Genomic DNA, 23,890 nt, shown 5'->3' with positions numbered 1-23,890 from the left:
GTCTGGGGTGCAGATGGTTGCTTTGGCACCCATAGGCCTAACAGCAGCAAGATATAACAGGCTAGGGGTTAGTGTAAAACTTCTTTATTACATTGATCGGACCATACGGTCTATAGTGACTGCAGCATCTAAGTGGTTGACAGAAGGAGGTAGCACCTTCAGTACACACGTCTGGGGTGCAGATGGTTGCTTTGGCACCCATAGGCCTAACAGCAGCAAGATATAACAGTCTAGGTGTTAGTGTAAAACTTCATTACATTGATCGGACCCTATGGTCTATAGTGACTGCAGCATCTAAGTGGTTGACAGAAGGAGGTAGCACCTTCAGTACACACTTCTGGGGTGCAGATGGTTGCTTTGGCACCCATAGGCCTAACAGCAGCAAGATATAACAGTCTAGGTGTTAGTGTAAAACTTCATTACATTGATCGGACCCTATGGTCTATAGTGACTGCAGCATCTAAGTGGTTGACAGAAGGAGGTAGCACCTTCAGTACACACTTCTGGGGTGCAGATGGTTGCTTTGGCACCCATAGGCCTAACAGCAGCAAGATATAACAGGCTAGGGGTTAGTGTAAAACTTCTTTATTACATTGATCGGACCCTATGGTCTATAGTGACTGCAGCATCTAAGTGGTTGACAGAAGGAGGTAGCACCTTCAGTACACACGTCTGGGGTGCAGATGGTTGCTTTGGCACCCAGAGGCCTGACAGCAGCATGATCTTAAAGGCTAGGTATTAGTGTCAATCTTCTATATTACATTGATCGGACCCTTAATTGTTCAAGAGTCATGGTGGGACCAAATGAAAATAAGTAAAAAAAAGTTTTCCTCTTCTATTATTGAAAAAGAATAAAACAAAATTTAGATATTTGGAACGCCGGGCTCTTCAGCTAGTCTAATATATAAAGCTGAATGTGTGTGTGTGTGTGTGTGCGTGCGTGCGTGCGTGCGTATGTCCGGGATTGGCATCTGCACCGTCGCAGCTACAGCCACAAAATTTAGCACAGTCACACATCTGGACCCCAAACAATTTTGCCCCTATCTACATAATGGGGAAAAAGTGAAAGGAAAAGTGTTGGAGGCAAATTGACAGCTGCCAGATGTGAACAAGGGGGACTTAAAGAGTGAGAGCGATGGCGCCAAAGAGTATATACTGTACAATTGCTAAGGTGGGGCCCCGACATGGGATACTCACCACATACGGGGATATGAACACTCACACAAAATGCGCCACACACTACCACGTGCTTGAACACATACCACCCTCAGCACACGTTTCACCACGCATACACCAACCTCGCCACATAAAAGTCGAAACACAAAAGTCGCCACTCAAAACTCGCCACGCGCAAAACTTGCCACATGGAAAACTAGGCTCACGCAAAACTCGCCACACGTGCAAAACTCACCTCATGGAAAACTCGCCACACGCAAAACTTGCACACGCGGAAAAATTGCCACATGCACAAAAGTTGCAACACATGCAAAAGTTGCCTCACACAAAACTTGCACAGACTCAAAATGCACCACACATAAAACTCGCCACGCGCAAAACTCGCCATGCGCAAAACTTGCTGCACACAACTTGCTACACTAACCTGTCACATGCAACTCGACACACAAAAAGTTGCTACACGCATGTCGCCACACAAAACTCATCTCACAAAAGTCGCTACATGCATGTCGCCACACGCAACTCAACACACACAACTTGACACATGAAACTCGCCCTAAAACACACACAAGTCTGGTATTATCCTTCAAAAATAAAAATCTTATTAATAAGCAGACAAACTACAACAGCAACAAATGTACCATATAGGAAATACGGCAGCTGTCAGTCACATGACCTGTCTATTATGTGTATGTGTGAGCTAATATATACTGCCAGGGGGAGGGCTTCCTGTTGGCTGGGGATTTATCAGGCTGCCAATTTAGCTTACAAATACTGAGGTAAAAATACTGAGCAAATAAGGTGTGAACGAGGTCTAATACAGGAGGAGATGACACACAGGTATATACTATATACAGGAGAGATGAGACACAGGTATATACTATATACAGGAGAGATGACACACAGGTTTATATACTATATACAGGAGAGATGACACACAGGTATATACTATATACAGGGGAGATGACACAGATATATACTATATACAGGAGAGACGACACACAGGTTTATATACTATATACAGGAGAGATGACACACAGGTATATACTATATACAGGAGCAGATGACACACAGGTATATACTATATACAGGAGGAGAGGACATACAGGTACATATATATACAGGAGGAGATGACACACACATATATACTATATACAGGGGAGATGACACACAGATATATACTATATACAGGAGGAGATGACACACATATATACTATATACAGGGGAGATGACACAGGTATATACTATATACAGGGGAGATGACATATAGGTATATACTATATACAGGGGAGATGACATACAGGTATATACTATATACAGGAGGAGATGACATACAGGTACATACTATATACAGGGGGAGATGACATACAGGTACATACTATATACAGGGGAGATGACACAGGTATATACTATACACAGGAGCAGATGACTTACAGGTATCTATATATATAATTGTCTAAGGGTTTTTCCGTCTGTCTGTCTGTCTTTCTGTCTGTCTGTCTGTCCTGGAAATCCCGCGTCTCTGATTGGTCGAGGCCGCCAGGCCTCAACCAATCAGCAACGGGCACAGCGACGATGTCATAAAGGACGTAGAAATCCCACGTTTCTGATTCAGCGATGGGCACAGTATCAACGTAGATGTCATAATGGTTGCCATGGCGACGATGATATCATAAAGGTTGCCTCGACCAATCAGCGACGGGCACAATCTGCCGTGAATTCTGGAATCATCATTGTCCATATACTACGGGGACATGCATATTCTAGAATACCCGATGCGTTAGAATCGGGCCACAATCTAGTATACTATAAACAGGAGGAGATGACATACAGGTATATACTATATACAAGAGCAGATGACACACAGGTATATACTATATACAGGAGGAGATGACACACGTATATACTATATACAGGAGGAGATGACATACAGGTAAATACTATATAAAAGAGGAGATGCCACATAGGTATATAGAGGAGGAGATGACATACAGCAGGTATATACTATATACAGGGGAGATGACATACAGGTATATAATATATACAGGAGATGACATACAGGTATATACTATATACAGGAGGAGATGACATACAGGTATATACTATATACAGGAGGAGATGACACATAGGTATATACAGTATACAGGAGAGATGACATACAGCAGGTATATACTATTTACAGTGGAGATGACATACAGGTGTATACTATATACAGGAGGAGATGACATACAGGTATATACTATATACAGGGGAGATGACATACAGGTATATGCTATATACAGGGGAGATGACATACAGGTATATACTATATACAGGGGAGATGACATACAGGTATATACTATATACAGGGGAGATGACATACAGGTATATACTATATACAGGAGATGACATACAGGTGTATACTATATATAAAGGGAGATGACAAACATGTATATACTGAGGGGAAAATGAGAGGAGTGAGGGAAAATAGTGGAGTGATCGGAAAATGACAGATGTGAGGTCGAAATGACAAGTGTTAAGGGGGAATGAAAGGAGTGAGGGGGAAAATGAAAGATGTGAGGGGGAAAATGAGAGGCATGATGGTAAAATAAGAGACGTGAGGTGCTATAACTAACCACAGATATTTACTATGCCCAGGCAGCGCCGTGCTCTTCAGCTAGTTATAAATAAAAATGGATGCTACCAGTGTGACACATGTAGACCGGGAGAGCAGACAGTCAGTTATTACATGTCTCACACTGTTAACGTTTACTTTCATTCAAAATAAGCTCTGGAGGCAGATTCTCAGGGATAGCTACGTCCCACCCATAGATCTTAAATAGCTTATTTACATATTAAGAAAAATGTGGAATTCTCTGGAATAACAGGTTGTATCACAGATATTACTGTATCATTTTATTTAGCTTCCTATGACCTACATGGCCATAAAGACGGCCTAAGAAGTTGATCCTATTGATATATTTCCATTTAATATCTTTATCTTTGAAAAGAAAAATAATAATTTCTCCATTATTATAGCGGTGGTCTGTTTGTTGTTTCTGTGCACTTTTTTTTATTTCTGTAGAGTTGAATTTGTTGCAATGTTTGTTGTCTTTGTCATGACATTTTTTATCAAGTAGGCGTCGATACTGGAACATTTTTCGGAGAATATCGTCTTATTTCATTTAGACTGCATAGACAAATTGTTTCAGTTTATACATCCAATAATTTTTTTTTATTTTTTAGAAAATGTTGATTCTGTCAAATGTTTATTCCAGTATTTGGACTATAGGTATTATAGAGATGGGTATGGATGGTAAGGATGTACTTTGTTTCAAACATTTATTCTTTATATTTGATCTGTGGTTGTTTAGTCTGCTGTGGCGCTGTCTCTATGGTTCTACCTATATATCACATGGCACAGCAGCTATAAATCTTGCCTGCTGCTTAAAGGGAATTTGTCAGCAGGTTTTGCGATATAATCTAAGAGCTGCATAATGTAGAGGCAGAGACCCTGATTCCAGTGATATGCCACTTGTTAGGCTGTGTGCCTTAGTGCCGATACAATCAGAAGATTATCACTACAGGACTAGGTGTCCTGTGCCAGGCAGTCCAGCTAATCTGTGTAACCCCGCCCCCACCACTGATTGGCAGCTTTCTGTGTACACTGTCAGCAAGCTGCCAATCAGGGATGTGGGCGGGGTTATACAGAGCTCAGCATTCCGAGCACTGCTGCTTATACAAGAAAGAAAACAGGGATTCTATCATAACTGCAGCCCAGTAAGTGACATATCTCTAGAATTGGGGTCTCTGTCTCTACATTATGCTTTTTTCAGGTTACATAGCAAAAACCTGCTGACAGGTTCCTTTTAAGAAAATAAATAAAAAAAAAACAATGCCAACATTGCTGCTAATGGGAACCTCACCTTAGAAAAATTGAATACAAAAATGAAGCAAAATTTTTTTTACTAACAAAAACTATGGTTTATTCCACAAATAAATAAGCTCCCACCCAGCTCCATTAAGAAAAGTTACAGCTCTTGTGAAATAAATTAATAAAATATTTAAAAAATGTATACACATTTGGTATTATAATCTTCTATGCTATTTGTTTCACTCAGTAAAATCCTAATTAAAAAAAATGAAGCCAGAGTTGCTTTTTTTTTTTGTTGCCCTGCTTTCCCCAAAAATAGGATAATAAGCGATCAAATATACCACGCATACCGCAAAATGGTACAAATACAAACTACATCTTTTCCCCCCCAAAAAAAACCCAAACCTCTATAAACGCCCTTAAAAAAAAAAAAAGATATTATAATTCTTTTACTATGGCAAAAAAATATTAATAAAATGAATTAAGTAACAAATAATAATAATAATTTTATTTATATAAAAAAATACAAAAAAAATATATAAATATAATTAATATCAGTGTATCTGTAACAACCCAAACTGTAATGCTATCATGTTATTTACCCTGTCTGATGAATGTTGGATACAAATAAAACAACCTCAGAATTGATGTGTTTGTTCATCTTGAAAAAAAAGATGAAAACTGTGCATGTGCCCGCAAAATGTACCAATTAATATCCTAACATGTCACCCGAAAAATAAACTCTCAGCTGCTATCAAAATATAACTTTATAAATATGGTTTCGCCATTCTTGCTCTCTACTTATACCTCAGGGGCTCTGGAAATGTTATTCCAAAAAAATCAGTGCTCTAAAAGTCAAAAGGTGCCTCTTCCCTTTTGAGCCTAAACAGTACTGCACCACCAAATATTGGTATTTCCGTACTTGGGAGAAATTCTGTAATAAATTGCAGTACATTTTTTCTCTTATTTTAGTTTAGGAAAAAAACCAAAAAAAACTAAACATATTTTTAAAGAATTGTATGAAATACCGTACTTATGGGGTCAAAGTACTCACTATACTCCTAGATAAATACCTAGGGCAGGGGTGCACAACATATTGTGGTACAAGGGCCACATTGCCATACTGAACCAATCGCAAGGGCCGCAAAAAAAAATGTAAAAGTTTACTCTTATCAATACATCACCAGAACCACCATCAGTACATTAATCCATCACCAGAACCAAGTTTTAATTATTTAGAAGGATTTGGTAGAGCCCCTACTCCTAAAAAATCAGTGTGAACACACGCTAACTTAAACTGAGTTTTTGGAGCAGAAACCTACCAAATTTTCTTCATAAAAATACTCAAAGCCTAGATTTGAGATTAAGTTTTAATATAGCCATGATGCACGTTATGGAATGCTACATGTGTAGAAGATCAGAATCACTGTCAGTACATGAGTGCGGTGCCAGAACCACCATCAGTATGGGAATGCAGCACTAGTACCACTATCAGTAACTTAATGCAGCATCAGAACCACTGTCAGTACATGAATGCAGCACCAGGACTACTGTTAGCATTTGAATACAGTGCCAGAACCACCGTTAGTACATGAATGCAGCGCCAGAACCAATGTCATTAGATGAATCCAGCAACAGAACCACCATAAGTACCTGAATGCAGCGCCAGAAACACCGACAGCACATGAATGCAGTGTCATAACCACAGTCAGTAAATTAATGCAGCACCAGAATCACCATCAATACATGAATGCAGTGACGGGTCAGGGAGGAAGGAGGGAGTGGCGTCTCTCAGAAAGCTCTGTGGGCTGCAGCACACCCTTTGGCGGGTCACATGCATTAATTGTGTTACAATACTCAATAAATAAAAAATAAAAAATGTTGAATTTCCTCAAAATAAAAAAAAAGTTTGTGTTCCACACCCACAATGCTTTCATTCCTCTGAAGCACCTAAGGTTCATTAATTACTATTGTGAATACTATCAGGGGTGCACTTCTTGAAATGGGGCGATTTATCAGAGGTTTCTAAAATATAAGTCACTCCCTAAAAAAAAATAAGTTTCTGAAAAATTTTTCTAAGTGTAAAATATTACTGCTAAACTTGCAAGCCATTAAATGTCTCAAAAAAATAAATGGATAAAGAAATTGTCAACATAAAGTAGATATAGGGTAAATGTTAATTCTGAACTATTTTTTGTCTGGTATGAGTATCTTTAAGGGCAGAGACATTCAAAGTTTGAACACTGCAAATGTTTCTTTGTAAATTTATTTTTGTAAAGGTTTTTTTTTAATATACTCAAAATATATCATCTTAAATTTACAATTATTGTAAAGTAAAATGTGTCACAAAAAACAATAGAATCAGTAAAAACATTCCACTTGCAATTCTTGATGGGGATGTGTCCTAACGCCTCAAAGATATGTTTGGCTGTAGATGACAAGTGGAGGTGCGACCTATTCAGCCACTTGGAATCTCATGTGAAGACATTACGCAGAGACAGGGAGTTACTCTCCATACACAGCCCCACACACAGCCCCTCTCCATAATACTTCCCACACATAGCCCCTCTCCATAATACTTTCCACACACAGCCCCTCTACATAATAGTACCCACACACAGCCCCTCTTCATAATACTTCCCACACAGAGCCCCTCTCCATAATACTTCCCACACACAGCCCCTCTCCATAATACTTCCCACACAGAGCCCCTCTCCATAATACTTCCCACACACAGCCCCTCTCCATAATACTTCCCACACACAGCCCCTCTCCATAATAGTCCCCGCTCACAGCCCCTCTCCATAATACTTCCCATACACAGCCCCTCTCCATAATGCTCCCTTCACACAGCCCCCCTACATAATGCTCCTCACACACAGCCCCTTTTCATAATGCTCCCCACACACAGCCCCTCTCCATAATGCGCTCCACACACAGCCCCTCTCCATAATACTCCCTACATACAGCCCTTCTCCATAATACTTCTCATACAAAGTCCCTTTTTATAATATTTCCACACCCAGTCCCTTTCCATAATACTCCCCATACACAGACCCTCTCTATAATATCTCCACACACAGCTCCTTTCCATAATTCTCCCCCAAAAAAGCCCCTCTCCATAATACTCCCTGGACACAGCCCCTTTCCATAATACTCCCCACACACAGCCCCCCTACATAATGCTCCCCACAGAGCCCCTCTCCATAATGCTCCCCACACACAGCCTCTCCATTATACTCCCCACACACAGCCCCTCTCCATAATGCTCCCTATACACAGCCCCTCTGCATAATTCTTCCCACACACAGCCCCTCTCCATAATACTCCCCACATACAGCCCCTCTCCATAATACTCCCCACACACAGCCCCTCTCCATAATACTCACCACACACAGTCCCTCTCCATAATACTCACCACATACAGCCCCTCTCCATAATACTCCCCACACGCAGTCCTTCTCTATAATACTCCCCACACACAGCCCCTCTCTATAATACTCCCCACACACAGCCCCTCTCCGTAATGCTCTCCACACACAGCCCCTCTCCATAATACTCCCCACACACAGTCCCTCTCCATAATACTCCCCACATACAGCCCCTCTCCATAATACTCCCCACACGCAGTCCCTCTCCATAATACTCCCCACACACAGTTCCTCTCCATAATACTTCCCACATACAGCCCCTCTCCATAATACTCCCCACACGCAGTCCCTCTCCATAATACTCCCCACACGCAGTCCCTCTCCATAATACTCCCCACACACAGCCCCTCTCCATAATACTCCCCACACACAGTCCCTCTCCATAATACTCCCCACACACAGTCCCTCTCCATAATACTCCCCACACACAGCCCCTCTCCATAATACTTCCCACACACAGCCCCTCTCCATAATACTTCCCACACACAGCCCCTCTCCATAATAGTCCCCACATACAGCCCCTCTCCATAATATCCCCCCACACTGGATTTGTGCAGATAATAGGTGACTTTAAAGGTGGATAAAGCAGGCATTTTGACAGGAGTGTGTAAACTTTTTATATCTACTTTACATTGATAGACTTGGGTAGAAAGAGGATAATACTTGGTGGTCTAAGGCTGATGATGAATTATTAATTGATTGTAATGTAATGTCCTCTTTTTGGTGAGTAGATTAGGGGTTAATAATATATTCCCTGGTAGTCTAGAGCAGAGGTCCCCAACTCCAGTCCTCAAGGCCCACCAACAGGTCATGTTTTCAGGATTTCCTTAGTCTTGCCCAGGTAATAATTGCATCACCTGTGCAATGCAAAGGAAATCCTGAAAACATGACCTGTTGGTGGGCCTTGAGGACTGGAGTTGGGGACCTCTGGTCTAGAGTATAACATGGGGTTAATACCCGGTGATCTAGTAATCTAGGTTAGAAAAAAGGGTTAATACCTGGTGGTCAGTGGTAGAATTTGGGTTAATAATATATACTCTCCTAGTATAGGGCAAAAAAGAGAATTCCTAGTGTCACTTTTGGAGGTTACAGGAGCAGAACTATGAGATACTGATGGAAGATATTGGGGCAAAAAAGACCTAACAGGTCCCCTTTAAAGGGGTTGTCCGGGATTTATATTTCCAAATAGACTTGCAGACATAGAAAATAATAAACACAAAAATATTCACCTTCCCCAGGTCCAATGATGCCTCTTTGTTACTGCTGCAATTTCTTCTTGACAGGTTACAGTGGTGATATCACTACTACAGCGCACATGACCACTGCAGCCAATCACTTGGCTTATCAGTGATGCCAATGTAGATGGCACATCTTATTAGGGGAATATACGGTACTTCTTTCTCTGCTTTTACGACAACACTTCTCCTCTCTCTGACTCCGGAACTCCTCACTCTCTCTCTGAAAAATAGGTAAAATAATCTTACTAAAAACAATTGCCAGCTCACTGATGGGTCACATTACAGTATTTGGACAGGGTAAGGGGGTGACACACAGACAGCTCACGGTGCTCTTTTTTTGTGTGTGCTTTATCTCACGCCAGTGCTGGATTCACAGCTACACTGCTCAGTCCTGCTGTATAATGTCCTCCATGCTGCTGCTACTTCTGAAGATGCTGCATAGAGACAGGGGAGAATGAATGCCTCATCTTTGTGTGTGCTGTGTATGGGAGACATCATGGCAGCTGGTCTCCACCCAGCAGCTCAGAGACAACTGAAGATTAGCAATAAAGCCTGCAAAGGGGAAAACATACACATAATGACCAGAAATAGTGTTATTCCTCATGCACAGACACTGTATATTTACCATTGTCTATCACAGGGAATTTTAAGCAACCCCAAAATTGCAGACACACCCACTGTAATATACAAATTAGCATAAACTTAACCCCTTTTGTGGTCCATATTGCCAGCAAAATAGTTGTCTATCCTGTAGGAAATTTTACATTTGATCTTTTTTTCTTACCTTTCAGGCGACATTATTTCTCCCTGGAGTTATCACGTCTGCAACCAAACAGTGACGGTAAATGTCTCCAAGATGGTGGAGTTTCAGAAATCGCGGGAAGAGCCGACCTGGTGCATGTCCTGGATTCCATGGAAGCTGTGTACCAGAATGACGTATAAAAGCGAGTACCGGACGGTCTATGTAGCAGAGACCTCTACGGTGAGGCGCTGCTGTGAGGGGTACCAGCCGGTGGGACACTACTGTGCCCTGTGTAAGTTATACTTTTTATTATTTTTTTTCCTCCATCTACTCAGTTGAATGCAATCTATAGCTCTCTGTTATCAGCCAAGACCATATCTGTATTCCTGACTGGGGGGAAGTATCTCATTTATCTTCGTCTTCTGAGTTTCTCACTTCGGAGGACCAATGCGATTGATTTCAATAGTAATATTGTAATTCCTCATTTCTCCTGCGGGAGTGCTGCAGGGAAACTGAAAACTTTGCAATTAGCTCATAAACAAAGGTTTTTAATATTTTAATATTTTGCATTATTTTGCTCCGAGTACAGCTCTGAAGGATCCCCGTACCGCACGACCAGGGATCTGTCCTGAAAGAGAAGACAAAAAGAACAGCTCCAAGTGTACATCCGACTATGACTGTCCAGGACTGCAGAAATGCTGTTTATCTTCCAATGGATCTTTCTGTGTCTCTCCTGCGCCTCCAGGTTAGTGCTGCTTCTATAACACTAAAGTTCACGACTATGACAAAGGAATAACCTCCTGCCCCAACATTGCAGCTCAAGTAGATGGGACTGAGCTGCAGTACCAGGCACAGCCACTGCAACAATATGGCGCTATACCTGGTCAACAGCAAAGCAGTTACGTTGTCCTGTGGTAGGAAAAAGGGGGAAAGTTGGACGCCTACCAATCTGATATTGGTGGTCTGCCATAAGGATAGAGAAACAGTTTTATGTTCCTGTAAAAACTTAAAGTAATCTATGTGCAATCATTTATATATTTCTAACCTCATTTTTTTTTCTATTCTAGCTCTAGACAGGAAAACAATCAAATATTGGTACAATGGTACAATCGTCGTAAAAATGGGCTACAATAAGCTGATCCAGTTGGATGAAGGTCTCGTTAATCAAACCAGATTGTTACACTCAATGGTTTGTATAAAAATATAACTACTATAATACTGCCCCTATGTACAAGAATATAACTACTATAATACTGCTCCTATGTACAAGAATATAACTACTATAATACTGCTCCTATGTACAAGAATATAACTACTATAATACTGCTCCTATGTACAAGAATATAACTACTATAATACTGCTCCTATGTACAAGAATATAACTACTATAATACTGCCCCTATGTGCAAGAATATAACTACTATAATACTGCCCCCTATGTACAGAATATAACTACTATAATACTGCCCCTATGTACAAGAATATAACTACTATAATACTGCTCCTATGTACAAGAATATAACTACTATAATACTGCCCCTATGTACAAGAATATAACTACTATAATACTGCTCCCTATGTGCAAGAATATAACTACTATAATACTGCCCCTATGTGCAAGAATATAACTACTATAATACTGCCCCCTATGTACAGAATATAACTACTATAATACTGCTACTTATGTACAAGAATATAACTACTATAATACTGCCCCTATGTGCAAGAATATAACTACTATAATACTGCCCCCTATGTACAGAATATAACTACTATAATACTGCTCCGTATGTACAAGAATATAACTACTATAATACTGCCCCTATGTACAAGAATATAACTACTATAATACTGCTCCTATGTACAGAATATAACTACTATAATACTGCCCCTATGTACAAGAATATAACTATAATACTGCTCCTATGTACAAGAATATAACTACTATAATACTGCCCCTATGTACAAGAATATAACTACTATAATACTGCCCCCTATGTACAGAATATAACTACTATAATACTGCCCCTATGTACAAGAATATAACTACTATAATACTGCCCCCTATATACAGAATATAACTACTATAATACTGCCCCTATGTACAAGAATATAACTATAATACTGCTCCTATGTAGAAGAATATAACTACTATAATACTGCCCCTATGTACAAGAATATAACTATAATACTGCTCCTATGTACAAGAATATAACTACTATAATACTGCCCCTATGTGCAAGAATATAACTACTATAATACTGCCCCCTATGTACAGAATATAACTACTATAATACTGCCCCTATGTACAAGAATATAACTATAATACTGCTCCTATGTACAAGAATATAACTACTATAATACTGCCCCTTTGTGCAAGAATATAACTACTATAATACTGCCCCTATGTACAAGAATATAACTACTATAATACTGCTCCCTATGTACAAGAATATAACTACTATAATACTGCCCCTATGTGCAAGAATATAACTACTATAATACTGCCCCCTATGTACAGAATATAACTACTATAATACTGCCCCTATGTACAAGAATATAACTACTATAATACTGCCCCCTATGTACAGAATATAACTACTATAATACTGCCCCTATGTACAAGAATATAACTATAATACTGCTCCTATGTACAAGAATATAACTACTATAACACTGCCCCTATGTACAAGAATATAACTACTATAATACTGCCCCCTATGTACAGAATATAACTACTATAATACTGCCCCTATGTACAAGAATATAACTACTATAATACTGCCCCCTATGTACAGAATATAACTACTATAATACTGCCCCTATGTACAAGAATATAACTATAATACTGCTCCTATGTACAAGAATATAACTACTATAATACTGCCCCTATGTACAAGAATATAACTATAATACTGCTCCTATGTACAAGAATATAACTACTATAATACTGCCCCTATGTGCAAGAATATAACTACTATAATACTGCCCCCTATGTACAGAATATAACTACTATAATACTGCCCCTATGTACAAGAATATAACTATAATACTGCTCCTATGTACAAGAATATAACTACTATAATACTGCCCCTTTGTACAAGAATATAACTACTATAATACTGCCCCTATGTACAAGAATATAACTACTATAATACTGCTCCCTATGTACAAGAATATAACTACTATAATACTGCCCCTATGTGCAAGAATATAACTACTATAATACTGCCCCCTATGTACAGAATATAACTACTATAATACTGCCCCTATGTACAAGAATATAACTATAATACTGCCTCCTATGTAAAAGAATATAACTACTATAATACTGCCCCTATGTACAAGAATATAACTACTATAATACTGTCCCCTATGTACAAGAATATAACTACTATAATACTGCTCCTATGTACAAGAATATAACTACTATAATACTGCCCCTATGTACAAGAATATAACTACTATAATACTGCCCCTATGTACAAGAATATAACTATAATACTGCCTCCTATGTACAAGAATATAACTACTATAATACTGCCCCTATGTACAAGAATATAACTACTATAATACTGCTCCAAGAATATAACTGCTATAATACTGTCCCCTATGTACAAGAATATAACTACTGTAATACTGCTCCTATGTACTGCTCCCTATGTACAAGAATATAACTACTATAATACTGCTCCTATGTACAAGAATATAACTACTATAATACTGCTCCTATGTACAAGAATATAACTACTATAATACTGCCTCTATGTACAAGAATATAACTACTATAATACTGCTCCTATGTACAAGAATATAACTACTATAATACTGCCCCTATGTACAAGAATATAACTACTATAATACTGCCTCTATGTACAAGAATATAACTACTATAATACTGCTCCCTATGTACAAGAATATAACTACTATAATACTGCTCCCTATGTACAAGAATATACTACTACAATACTGCCCCTATGTACAAGAATATAACTACTATAATACTGATCCAAGAATATAACTGCTATAATACTGTCCCCTATGTACAAGAATATAACTACTGTAATACTGCCCCTATGTACAAGAATATAACTACTATAATACTGTCCCCTATGTACAAGAATATAACTACTATAATACTGCTCCTATGTACAAGAATATAACTACTATATTAATGCTCTTATGTACAAGAATATAACTACTATAAAACTGCCCCTTATGTACAAGAATATAACTACTATAATACTGCGAGAACACCAAGAGAGAACCAAAACCTTCACAAAAAGGGCCAACAACTATGTATAAAAATACAAAGTTTATTGAATATGCATAAAATAAGTTAAACCAAGGCAGTGGCCACCAGTGCAGCAGCAAGGGTGGGACTAGCACCTGGGAGAAAGGCGTCCTGATAGTAGCAATGCGAGCGCGTCCGCACGATGCAAACGGAAGAGGAAATGACAACGCCGAACTGGAACAAAGCTACCGCGCAAGCGCAGAGAACCTAGCAACCGTTGACATAACACTAATGCTAGTATCGGCACCTACATAGACAGCGTCCTAAGAGTATCCAGCGCAACGCGGGCACGTCAGCATGAAAAGACCGGAACCGGAAGTGACGGCGCCGACTAATCTGAAAACTAGAGTGCAGCCGCATAGCACATAACAACCGTTGCCATAAACTGCCCCTATGTACAAGAATATAACTACTATAATACTGCCCCATGTACAAGAATATAACTACTTTAATACTGCTCCTATGTACAAGAATATAACTACTATAATACTGCCCCTATGTACAAGAATATAACTACTTTAATACTGCTCCTATGTACAAGAATATATCTACTATAATACTGCTCCCTATGTACAAGAATATAACTACTATAATACTGCTCCTATGTACAAGAATATAACTACTATAATACTGCCCCATGTACAAGAATATAACTACTTTAATACTGCTCCTATGTACAAGAATATAACTACTATAATACTGCCCCTATGTACAAGAATATAACTACTTTAATACTGCTCCTATGTACAGGAATATAACTACTATAATACTGCTCCCTATGTACAAGAATATAACTACTACAATACTGCCTCTATGTACAAGAATATAACTACTATAATACTGGCCCCTATGTACAAGAATATAACTACTATAATACTGCTCCTATGTACAAGAATATAAGTACTATAATACTGCTCCCTATGTACAAGAATATAACTACTATAATACTGCTCCCTATGTACAAGAATATACTACTACAATACTGCCCCTATGTACAAGAATATAACTACTATAATACTGCTCCTACGTACAAGAATATAACTACTATAATACTGCCCCTATGTACAAGAATATAACTACTATAATACTGCTCCTATGTACAAGAATATAACTACTATAATACTGCTCTTATGTACAAGAATATAACTACTATAACACTGCCCCTATGTACAAGAATATACCTACTATAATACTGCCCCTATGTACAAGAATATACTACTACAATACTGCCCCTATGTACAAGAATATAACTACTATAATACTGCTCCTATGTACAAGAATATAACTACTATAATACTGCCCCTATGTACAAGAATATAACTACTATAATACTGCTCCTATGTACAAGAATATAACTACTATAATACTGCTCTTATGTACAAGAATATAACTGCTATAATACTGCTCCTATGTACAAGAATATAACTACTATAATACTGCTCCCTATGTACAAGAATATAACTACTATAACACTGCCCCTATGTACAAGAATATAACTACTATAATACTGCTCACTATGTACAAGAATATAACTACTATAATACTGCCCCTATGTACAAGAATATAACTACTATAATACTGCTTACTATGTACAAGAATATAACTACTACAATACTGCTGCTATGTGCAAGAATATAACTACTATAATACTGCCCCTATGTACAAGAATATAACTACTATAATACTGCCCCTATGTACAAGAATATAACTATAATAATACTGCCCCCTATGTACAAGAATATAACTATAATAATACTGCTCCTATGTACAAGAATATAACTATAATAATACTGCCCCCTATGTACAAGAATATAACTATAATAATACTGCCCTTATGTACAAGAATATAACTACTATAATACTGCCCCCTATGTACAGAATATAACTACTATAATACTGCCCCTATGTACAAGAATATAACTACTATAATACTGCCCCTATGTACAAGAATATAACTACTATAATACTGCCCCTATGTACAAGAATATAACTATAATACTGCCTCCTATGTACAAGAATATAACTACTATAATACTGCTCCCTATGTACAAGAATATACTACTACAATACTGCCCCTATGTACAAGAATATAACTACTATAATACTGCTCCAAGAATATAACTGCTATAATACTGTCCCCTATGTACAAGAATATAACTACTGTAATACTGCTCCTATGTACTGCTCCCTATGTACAAGAATATAACTACTATAATACTGCCCCTATGTACAAGAATATAACTACTATAATACTGCCCCTATGTACAAGAATATAACTACTATAATACTGCCTCTATGTACAAGAATATAACTACTATAATACTGCTCCCTATGTACAAGAATATAACTACTATAATACTGCTCCCTATGTACAAGAATATACTACTACAATACTGCCCCTATGTACAAGAATATAACTACTATAATACTGATCCAAGAATATAACTGCTATAATACTGTCCCCTATGTACAAGAATATAACTACTATAATACTGTCCCCTATGTACAAGAATATAACTACTGTAATACTGCCCCTATGTACAAGAATATAACTACTATAATACTGTCCCCTATGTACAAGAATATAACTACTATAATACTGCTCCTATGTACAAGAATATAACTACTATATTAATGCTCTTATGTACAAGAATATAACTACTATAATACTGCTCCTATGTACAAGAATATAACTACTATAAAACTGCCCCTTATGTACAAGAATATAACTACTATAATACTGCGAGAACACCAAGAGAGAACCAAAACCTTCACAAAAAGGGCCAACAACTATGTATAAAAATACAAAGTTTATTGAATATGCATAAAATAAGTTAAACCAAGGCAGTGGCCACCAGTGCAGCAGCAAGGGTGGGACTAGCACCTGGGAGAAAGGCGTCCTGATAGTAGCAATGCGAGCGCGTCCGCACGATGCAAACGGAAGAGGAAATGACAACGCCGAACTGGAACAAAGCTACCGCGCAAGCGCAGAGAACCTAGCAACCGTTGACATAACACTAATGCTAGTATCGGCACCTACATAGACAGCGTCCTAAGAGTATCCAGCGCAACGCGGGCACGTCAGCATGAAAAGACCGGAACCGGAAGTGACGGCGCCGACTAATCTGAAAACTAGAGTGCAGCCGCATAGCACATAACAACCGTTGCCATAAACTGCCCCTATGTACAAGAATATAACTACTATAATACTGCCCCATGTACAAGAATATAACTACTTTAATACTGCTCCTATGTACAAGAATATAACTACTATAATACTGCCCCTATGTACAAGAATATAACTACTTTAATACTGCTCCTATGTACAAGAATATATCTACTATAATACTGCCCCTATGTACAAGAATATAACTACTATAATACTGCTCCTATGTACAAGAATATACTACTACAATACTGCCCCTATGTACAAGAATATAACTACTATAATACTGCTCCTATGTACAAGAATATAACTACTATAATACTGCCCCTATGTACAAGAATATAACTACTTTAATACTGCTCCTATGTACAGGAATATAACTACTATAATACTGCTCCCTATGTACAAGAATATAACTACTACAATACTGCCTCTATGTACAAGAATATAACTACTATAATACTGCCCCCTATGTACAAGAATATAACTACTATAATACTGCTCCTATGTACAAGAATATAAGTACTATAATACTGCTCCCTATGTACAAGAATATAACTACTATAATACTGCTCCCTATGTACAAGAATATACTACTACAATACTGCCCCTATGTACAAGAATATAACTACTATAATACTGCTCCTATGTACAAGAATATAACTACTATAATACTGCCCCTATGTACAAGAATATAACTACTATAATACTGCTCCTATGTACAAGAATATAACTACTATAATACTGCTCTTATGTACAAGAATATAACTACTATAACACTGCCCCTATGTACAAGAATATACCTACTATAATACTGCCCCTATGTACAAGAATATACTACTACAATACTGCCCCTATGTACAAGAATATAACTACTATAATACTGCTCCTATGTACAAGAATATAACTACTATAATACTGCCCCTATGTACAAGAATATAACTACTATAATACTGCTCCTATGTACAAGAATATAACTACTATAATACTGCTCTTATGTACAAGAATATAACTGCTATAATACTGCTCCTATGTACAAGAATATAACTACTATAATACTGCTCCCTATGTACAAGAATATAACTACTATAACACTGCCCCTATGTACAAGAATATAACTACTATAATACTGCTCACTATGTACAAGAATATAACTACTATAATACTGCCCCTATGTACAAGAATATAACTACTATAATACTGCTTACTATGTACAAGAATATAACTACTACAATACTGCTGCTATGTGCAAGAATATAACTACTATAATACTGCCCCTATGTACAAGAATATAACTACTATAATACTGCCCCTATGTACAAGAATATAACTATAATAATACTGCTCCTATGTACAAGAATATAACTACTATAATACTGCTCACTATGTACAAGAATATAACTACTATAATACTGCCCCTATGTACAAGAATATAACTACTATAATACTGCCCCTATGTACAAGAATATAACTACTATAATACTGCCCCTATGTACAAGAATATAACTATAATAATACTGCTCCTATGTACAAGAATATAACTACTATAATACTGCTCACTATGTACAAGAATATAACTACTATAATACTGCCCCCTATGTACAAGAATATAACTATAATAATACTGCTCCTATGTACAAGAATATAACTACTATAATACTGCTCCTATGAAAAATTATCTAGTATCCAGAAAGTGTTAGACACTTTTTGATTTCTAACTAATAACTGTCATCATATAATACCAATATTAATATGTGAATGATTTCAGGTAACTGGGGAATTTTGGCCACTAAAGGCAGAAGTGTTCCACATTTCCACCAAGTCTGCAGGGACCTTCTCCATTGTGTCCTCTGTCCTCATTGGAATTAATGAGTCGCTTCCACTGATGAATATTGCTGCGATTCTTGACAACATTGTAATTCGTTTACCAGAAGTAATCAGCATCGAGATAAATGGTAATTACTACGATTATTATTCAGTTTTAAACAATTTTATGGTGATTTTGGGTGGCCGTAGTTATAGAGTTACATAATCCAATTCTCACTGCCTGCAGCCACCACTAGAGGGAGCTAAAGACATTACATATTCAATAATAAATTGTATGCAGGAAGGTCCGGAGCTCCCCCTAGTGGAGGCTGCATGCAGTCAGAATCGCATTATCTTAGTCTGTCAATGCTGGGGATTTGGAGCTTTGTGTCAGAGCAGTGGAGCTTCAACCAGTATCCAACTTATGTCACATTTTCACCGCATTTGATTTTCTATTAACAGAATTGTTGTTGTTTTTTTTTGTTTTTTTTGGGGGGTGGAGGGGGTGATAATTTGTGCAGATGGGCCAATATTACACTCAGCAGATAGTATATACATGTACTGTCGTTGACTCAACAGACTTAAATGAATGCCTTCATCCCGAGCTCGTCAGCTGCTTATCCTATCAGGAATGTATTAATGTGGAGGGTTCCTACAACTGCACAAACAAGAATCGTTCAGAGTCTTTGCAGGAAATTGCAACACATCCAGGTAACTCCGAAAAGTGAATCCGTGAATAGACAGAAAGAAAGAGAGATGGAGAGATTGTGTGAGACAGTGATGGGAATTATATGCGAGGGCCGTTATGTATCCACTAGAACTTGCTTAGAAGCTTATTGAATCTGCTGGAGAACATTATAATTGTAGCTACATTTGTGGTTACAATGCATAATAAAAGTAAGTGTGAACTTTGTCAAGTTATTTGATCATGTAAAATTTAGGAAAACCTGACATGGACTTTTATTTTTGGGGTGAACTATAGGATTGGTAGTGGGGTGGGTCTCTCCCTCCACTCCCGGTTTTGGAAGTGGCCCATTTCCACGATTGCCATTTAAACTTTTTTGTTTGGGTATGTCATTTGTCATGACTCTGTTGTCGGGTGTCCCAGGACCAGGGGCTTGTTCCCTGTCCCTAATGCTAGGGGTGTCCTAGCTCTCCCTGTTCCCCGAATTACTTCTGATGGTGAAGATACCGGGGCCACGTACCTTGCCTTAGCTCATGAATCCACCCTCAGTCTGTAGTAGTAGTGTACCATAATGCACCAACCAGACTAACAAGGTAATACGAGCAGGGATAACGAAAAATACCAAACATACAAATATACATACACAAATAACAGAAGTATGCACCAGCTAGTAGAGGATGGGATTAAACCAAAGTAGGAGAAGAAAGGGAATTATCAAACACTGAAAACCTATTAACAGTTACAGATAAATCCACTAAACGTCTTCTTCTATAATAACCAACAACAACCTCCAGCCATGCAGCAAAAGCTAGCTCTGACAATGAGTGCTAGCCAGTGCCCTAATAATATAGGAGATGGGAGTGGCTAACAGTGAACAGCTGAGAGCCTTAATGCAGGAAAGCTTCCAGGAGCTCTCAACTGAGCAGATTAACCCCTGCACTGTTAACAGAAACCTGCATCGGTTAATATGAAGGTGAAGTGCTTCTAATCAGTGCAGGAGTAGGAGAAATCAGACACTGTGGTCTTCTGACTCCTCTTTGTTGCGGTAAACCCGTGACATCAGTGTTTTGGTTTCAAAACTGGAGAGCAGGAGCTGTGTGCAGCACAGGTCTGTGTGAGACTGAACGCGGGGCAGAGCCAGAGAATACAAAGCCACTGACACACCCATGAGAGATATGGTGATGTAGTCGCCCACGGCAACAGAGTGTTATGGACGATCCGGCTTTGATCTAGAAGATAATGTTTGCCTTTTTTGTTGTGAATTTCCAAAAGAAACACTTTTAAGTTGGACTATCCTGGATCACTGTGTATGTGCAGCACTGTGTGATCACCGCTGCACTGCAATAGATAGAGGGATGGATAGAAGACAGCTGAAATGTGCATTGGTGTCGGCAGACCCCCTCCGGCACCGTCTGCAATCTTTACATCCCTAGTGCATTAATCAGTGCACTGTGAGTGTCAGGTAAATTGCATAGCAGTATGGCTGTCTTTTATATCCTCACCCACTGATTTCAGCTGTGTGATCGGCATTATTATTATTTATATAGCACCATTGATTCCATGGTGCTGTACATGAGAAGGGGTTACATCAAAATACAGATATCACTTACAGTAAACAAACTAACAATGACGGACTGATACAGAGGGGCGAGGACCCTGCCCTTGCGGGCTTACATTCTACAGGATTATGGGGAAGGAGACAGTAGGTCGGGGGTTGCAGTAGCTCCGATGGTGTTGAGGTCGCCGTGTGGTCATTACAGGCTGTAGGCTTTCCTGAAGAGATGGGTTTTCAAGTTCCTTTTGAAGGATCCATATGTGGTGGATAACCAGACGTGTTGGGGCACAGAATTCCAGAGGATGGGGGATATTCGGGAGAAGTCTTGGAGGCGATTGGGTGAGGAGCGAATAAGCGTGGAGGAGAGAAGGAGGTATTGGGAGGAATGGAGATTACGTGAGGGAAGATATCGGGAGATTAATTTGGAAATATATGGAGGAGAAAGGTTATGGATGGCTTTGTAGGTCAGTGTTAGTAGTTTAAACTGGATACGCTGAGGGAATTGGGAGCCAGTGGTGATTTGCAAAGAGGGGAAGCAGGAATGTAGTGAGGAGAGAGATTAATTAGCCGGGCAGCAGAGTTAAGGACGGACTGGAGGGGTGCGAGAGTGTAAGAAGGTAGGCCACAGAGGAGTATGTTCAAGTAGTCGAGGCGGGAGATGATTAGGGCATGCACAAGCATTTTGGTAGAGTGAGGGTTGAGGAAAGGACGGATTCTGGAAATATTTTTGAGCAGGAGGCGACAGGAGGTGGCGATAGCTTGGATATGCGGTTTGAACGACAGGGTAGAGTCAAGGGTTACTCCGAGCTAGCAGATTACTGGGACAGGGGAAAGTGTGAATTCATTCATTGTGATAGATAGATCAGGTAGGGAAGGTGTGCGAGAGAGGAAAGATTATTAGTTCAGATTTGTCCACATTGAAGTTGAGGAAGCGAGAGGAGAAGAAGGAGGATATGGCTGATAGACACTCTAGGATTCTGGACAGCAGAGAGGTGACATCTGGGCCAGAGAGGTAGATCTGAGTGTCATCGGCATATAGATGATGCTGGAAGCCATAGGACTTTATGAGTTGTCCCAGGCCAAGGGTATAGATTGAGAAGAGAAGGGGTCCTAGGACAGAGCCATGGGGGACTCCAACAGAGAGGGGGCGAGATGAAGAGGTAGTATGGGAGTAGGAAACGCTAAATGTGTGGTTGGTAAGGTATGAGGAGATCCAGTATAGGGCAAGGTCTTTGACCCCAAAGGAAGAGAGGATCTGTAGTAGGAGGCAGTGGTCAACTGTGTCGAAGGCAGAGGACAGGTCTAGAAGGAGGAGTATAGAGAATTGTCTGTTAGCTTTGGGTGTAAGTAGGTCGTTAGTAATTTTGGTCAGGGCAGTCTCAGTGGAATGGTGGGGACAGAAGCCAGATTGTAGGTTGTTGAAGAGCGAATTAGATGAAAGGGGAGAAGAAAGTTCAGCATGGACGTGCTGCTCAAAGAGTTTGGAAGCAAATGGGAGCAAAGATATGGGGCGATAGCTGGACATAACAGTTGGATCGAGGGTTGGCTTTTTGAGGATAAGTGTGATTGTGGCATGTTTGAAAGTAGTGGGGAAGGTACCAGAAGTTAGTGATAGGTTGAAGAGATGGGTTAGGGATGGGATTAGTGTTGTGGTGAGGTTGGGGAGGAGGTGGGATGAGATGGGGTCAAGTGCACAGGTGGTGAGGTGCAATTTGGAGAGAAGATGAGCAAGCCCCCCTTCAGTGATTTTGGAGAGGGAAGTTATGGGGTTTGGGCATTGGTCTGGCATACAAAGGGGTTGTGGTGGTCGGACAACAAAGACTTGCTTTGTTTGGTCTATCTTATTTTTGCAGTGCGTGGCAAAGTCCTCAGCAGAAATGAAGGAGATTGGAGGGGGCAGTGGTGGACGGAGGAGGGAGTTAAAGGTGTTGAACAACTGTTTGG

At 39.1% G+C, this 23,890-nt stretch overlaps 1 protein-coding gene across 3 annotated transcripts in view; it reads left to right on the top strand.

The window, feature by feature from the left end:
- UMODL1 (uromodulin like 1) overlaps positions 1-23,890 on the top strand; it is a 105,343-nt gene that overhangs the window by 2,171 nt on the left and 79,282 nt on the right. For all 3 annotated transcript variants that reach the window (XM_069760685.1, XM_069760683.1, XM_069760686.1), the window contains exons 2-6: positions 10,490-10,732; positions 11,030-11,185; positions 11,508-11,629; positions 19,669-19,855; positions 20,286-20,417. In XM_069760685.1, coding sequence (XP_069616786.1) covers positions 10,490-10,732; positions 11,030-11,185; positions 11,508-11,629; positions 19,669-19,855; positions 20,286-20,417 — 840 coding nt within the window. The remainder of the gene's footprint in view (positions 1-10,489; positions 10,733-11,029; positions 11,186-11,507; positions 11,630-19,668; positions 19,856-20,285; positions 20,418-23,890) is intronic.

Source organism: Ranitomeya imitator, chromosome 3 (genome assembly GCF_032444005.1).
Source record: "Ranitomeya imitator isolate aRanImi1 chromosome 3, aRanImi1.pri, whole genome shotgun sequence".
In the NCBI taxonomy this organism is placed as follows: domain Eukaryota; kingdom Metazoa; phylum Chordata; class Amphibia; order Anura; family Dendrobatidae; genus Ranitomeya; species Ranitomeya imitator.
The sequence above is the reverse complement of the archived record's forward strand: the minus strand, read 5'-3'. Positions and strand labels throughout refer to the sequence as shown.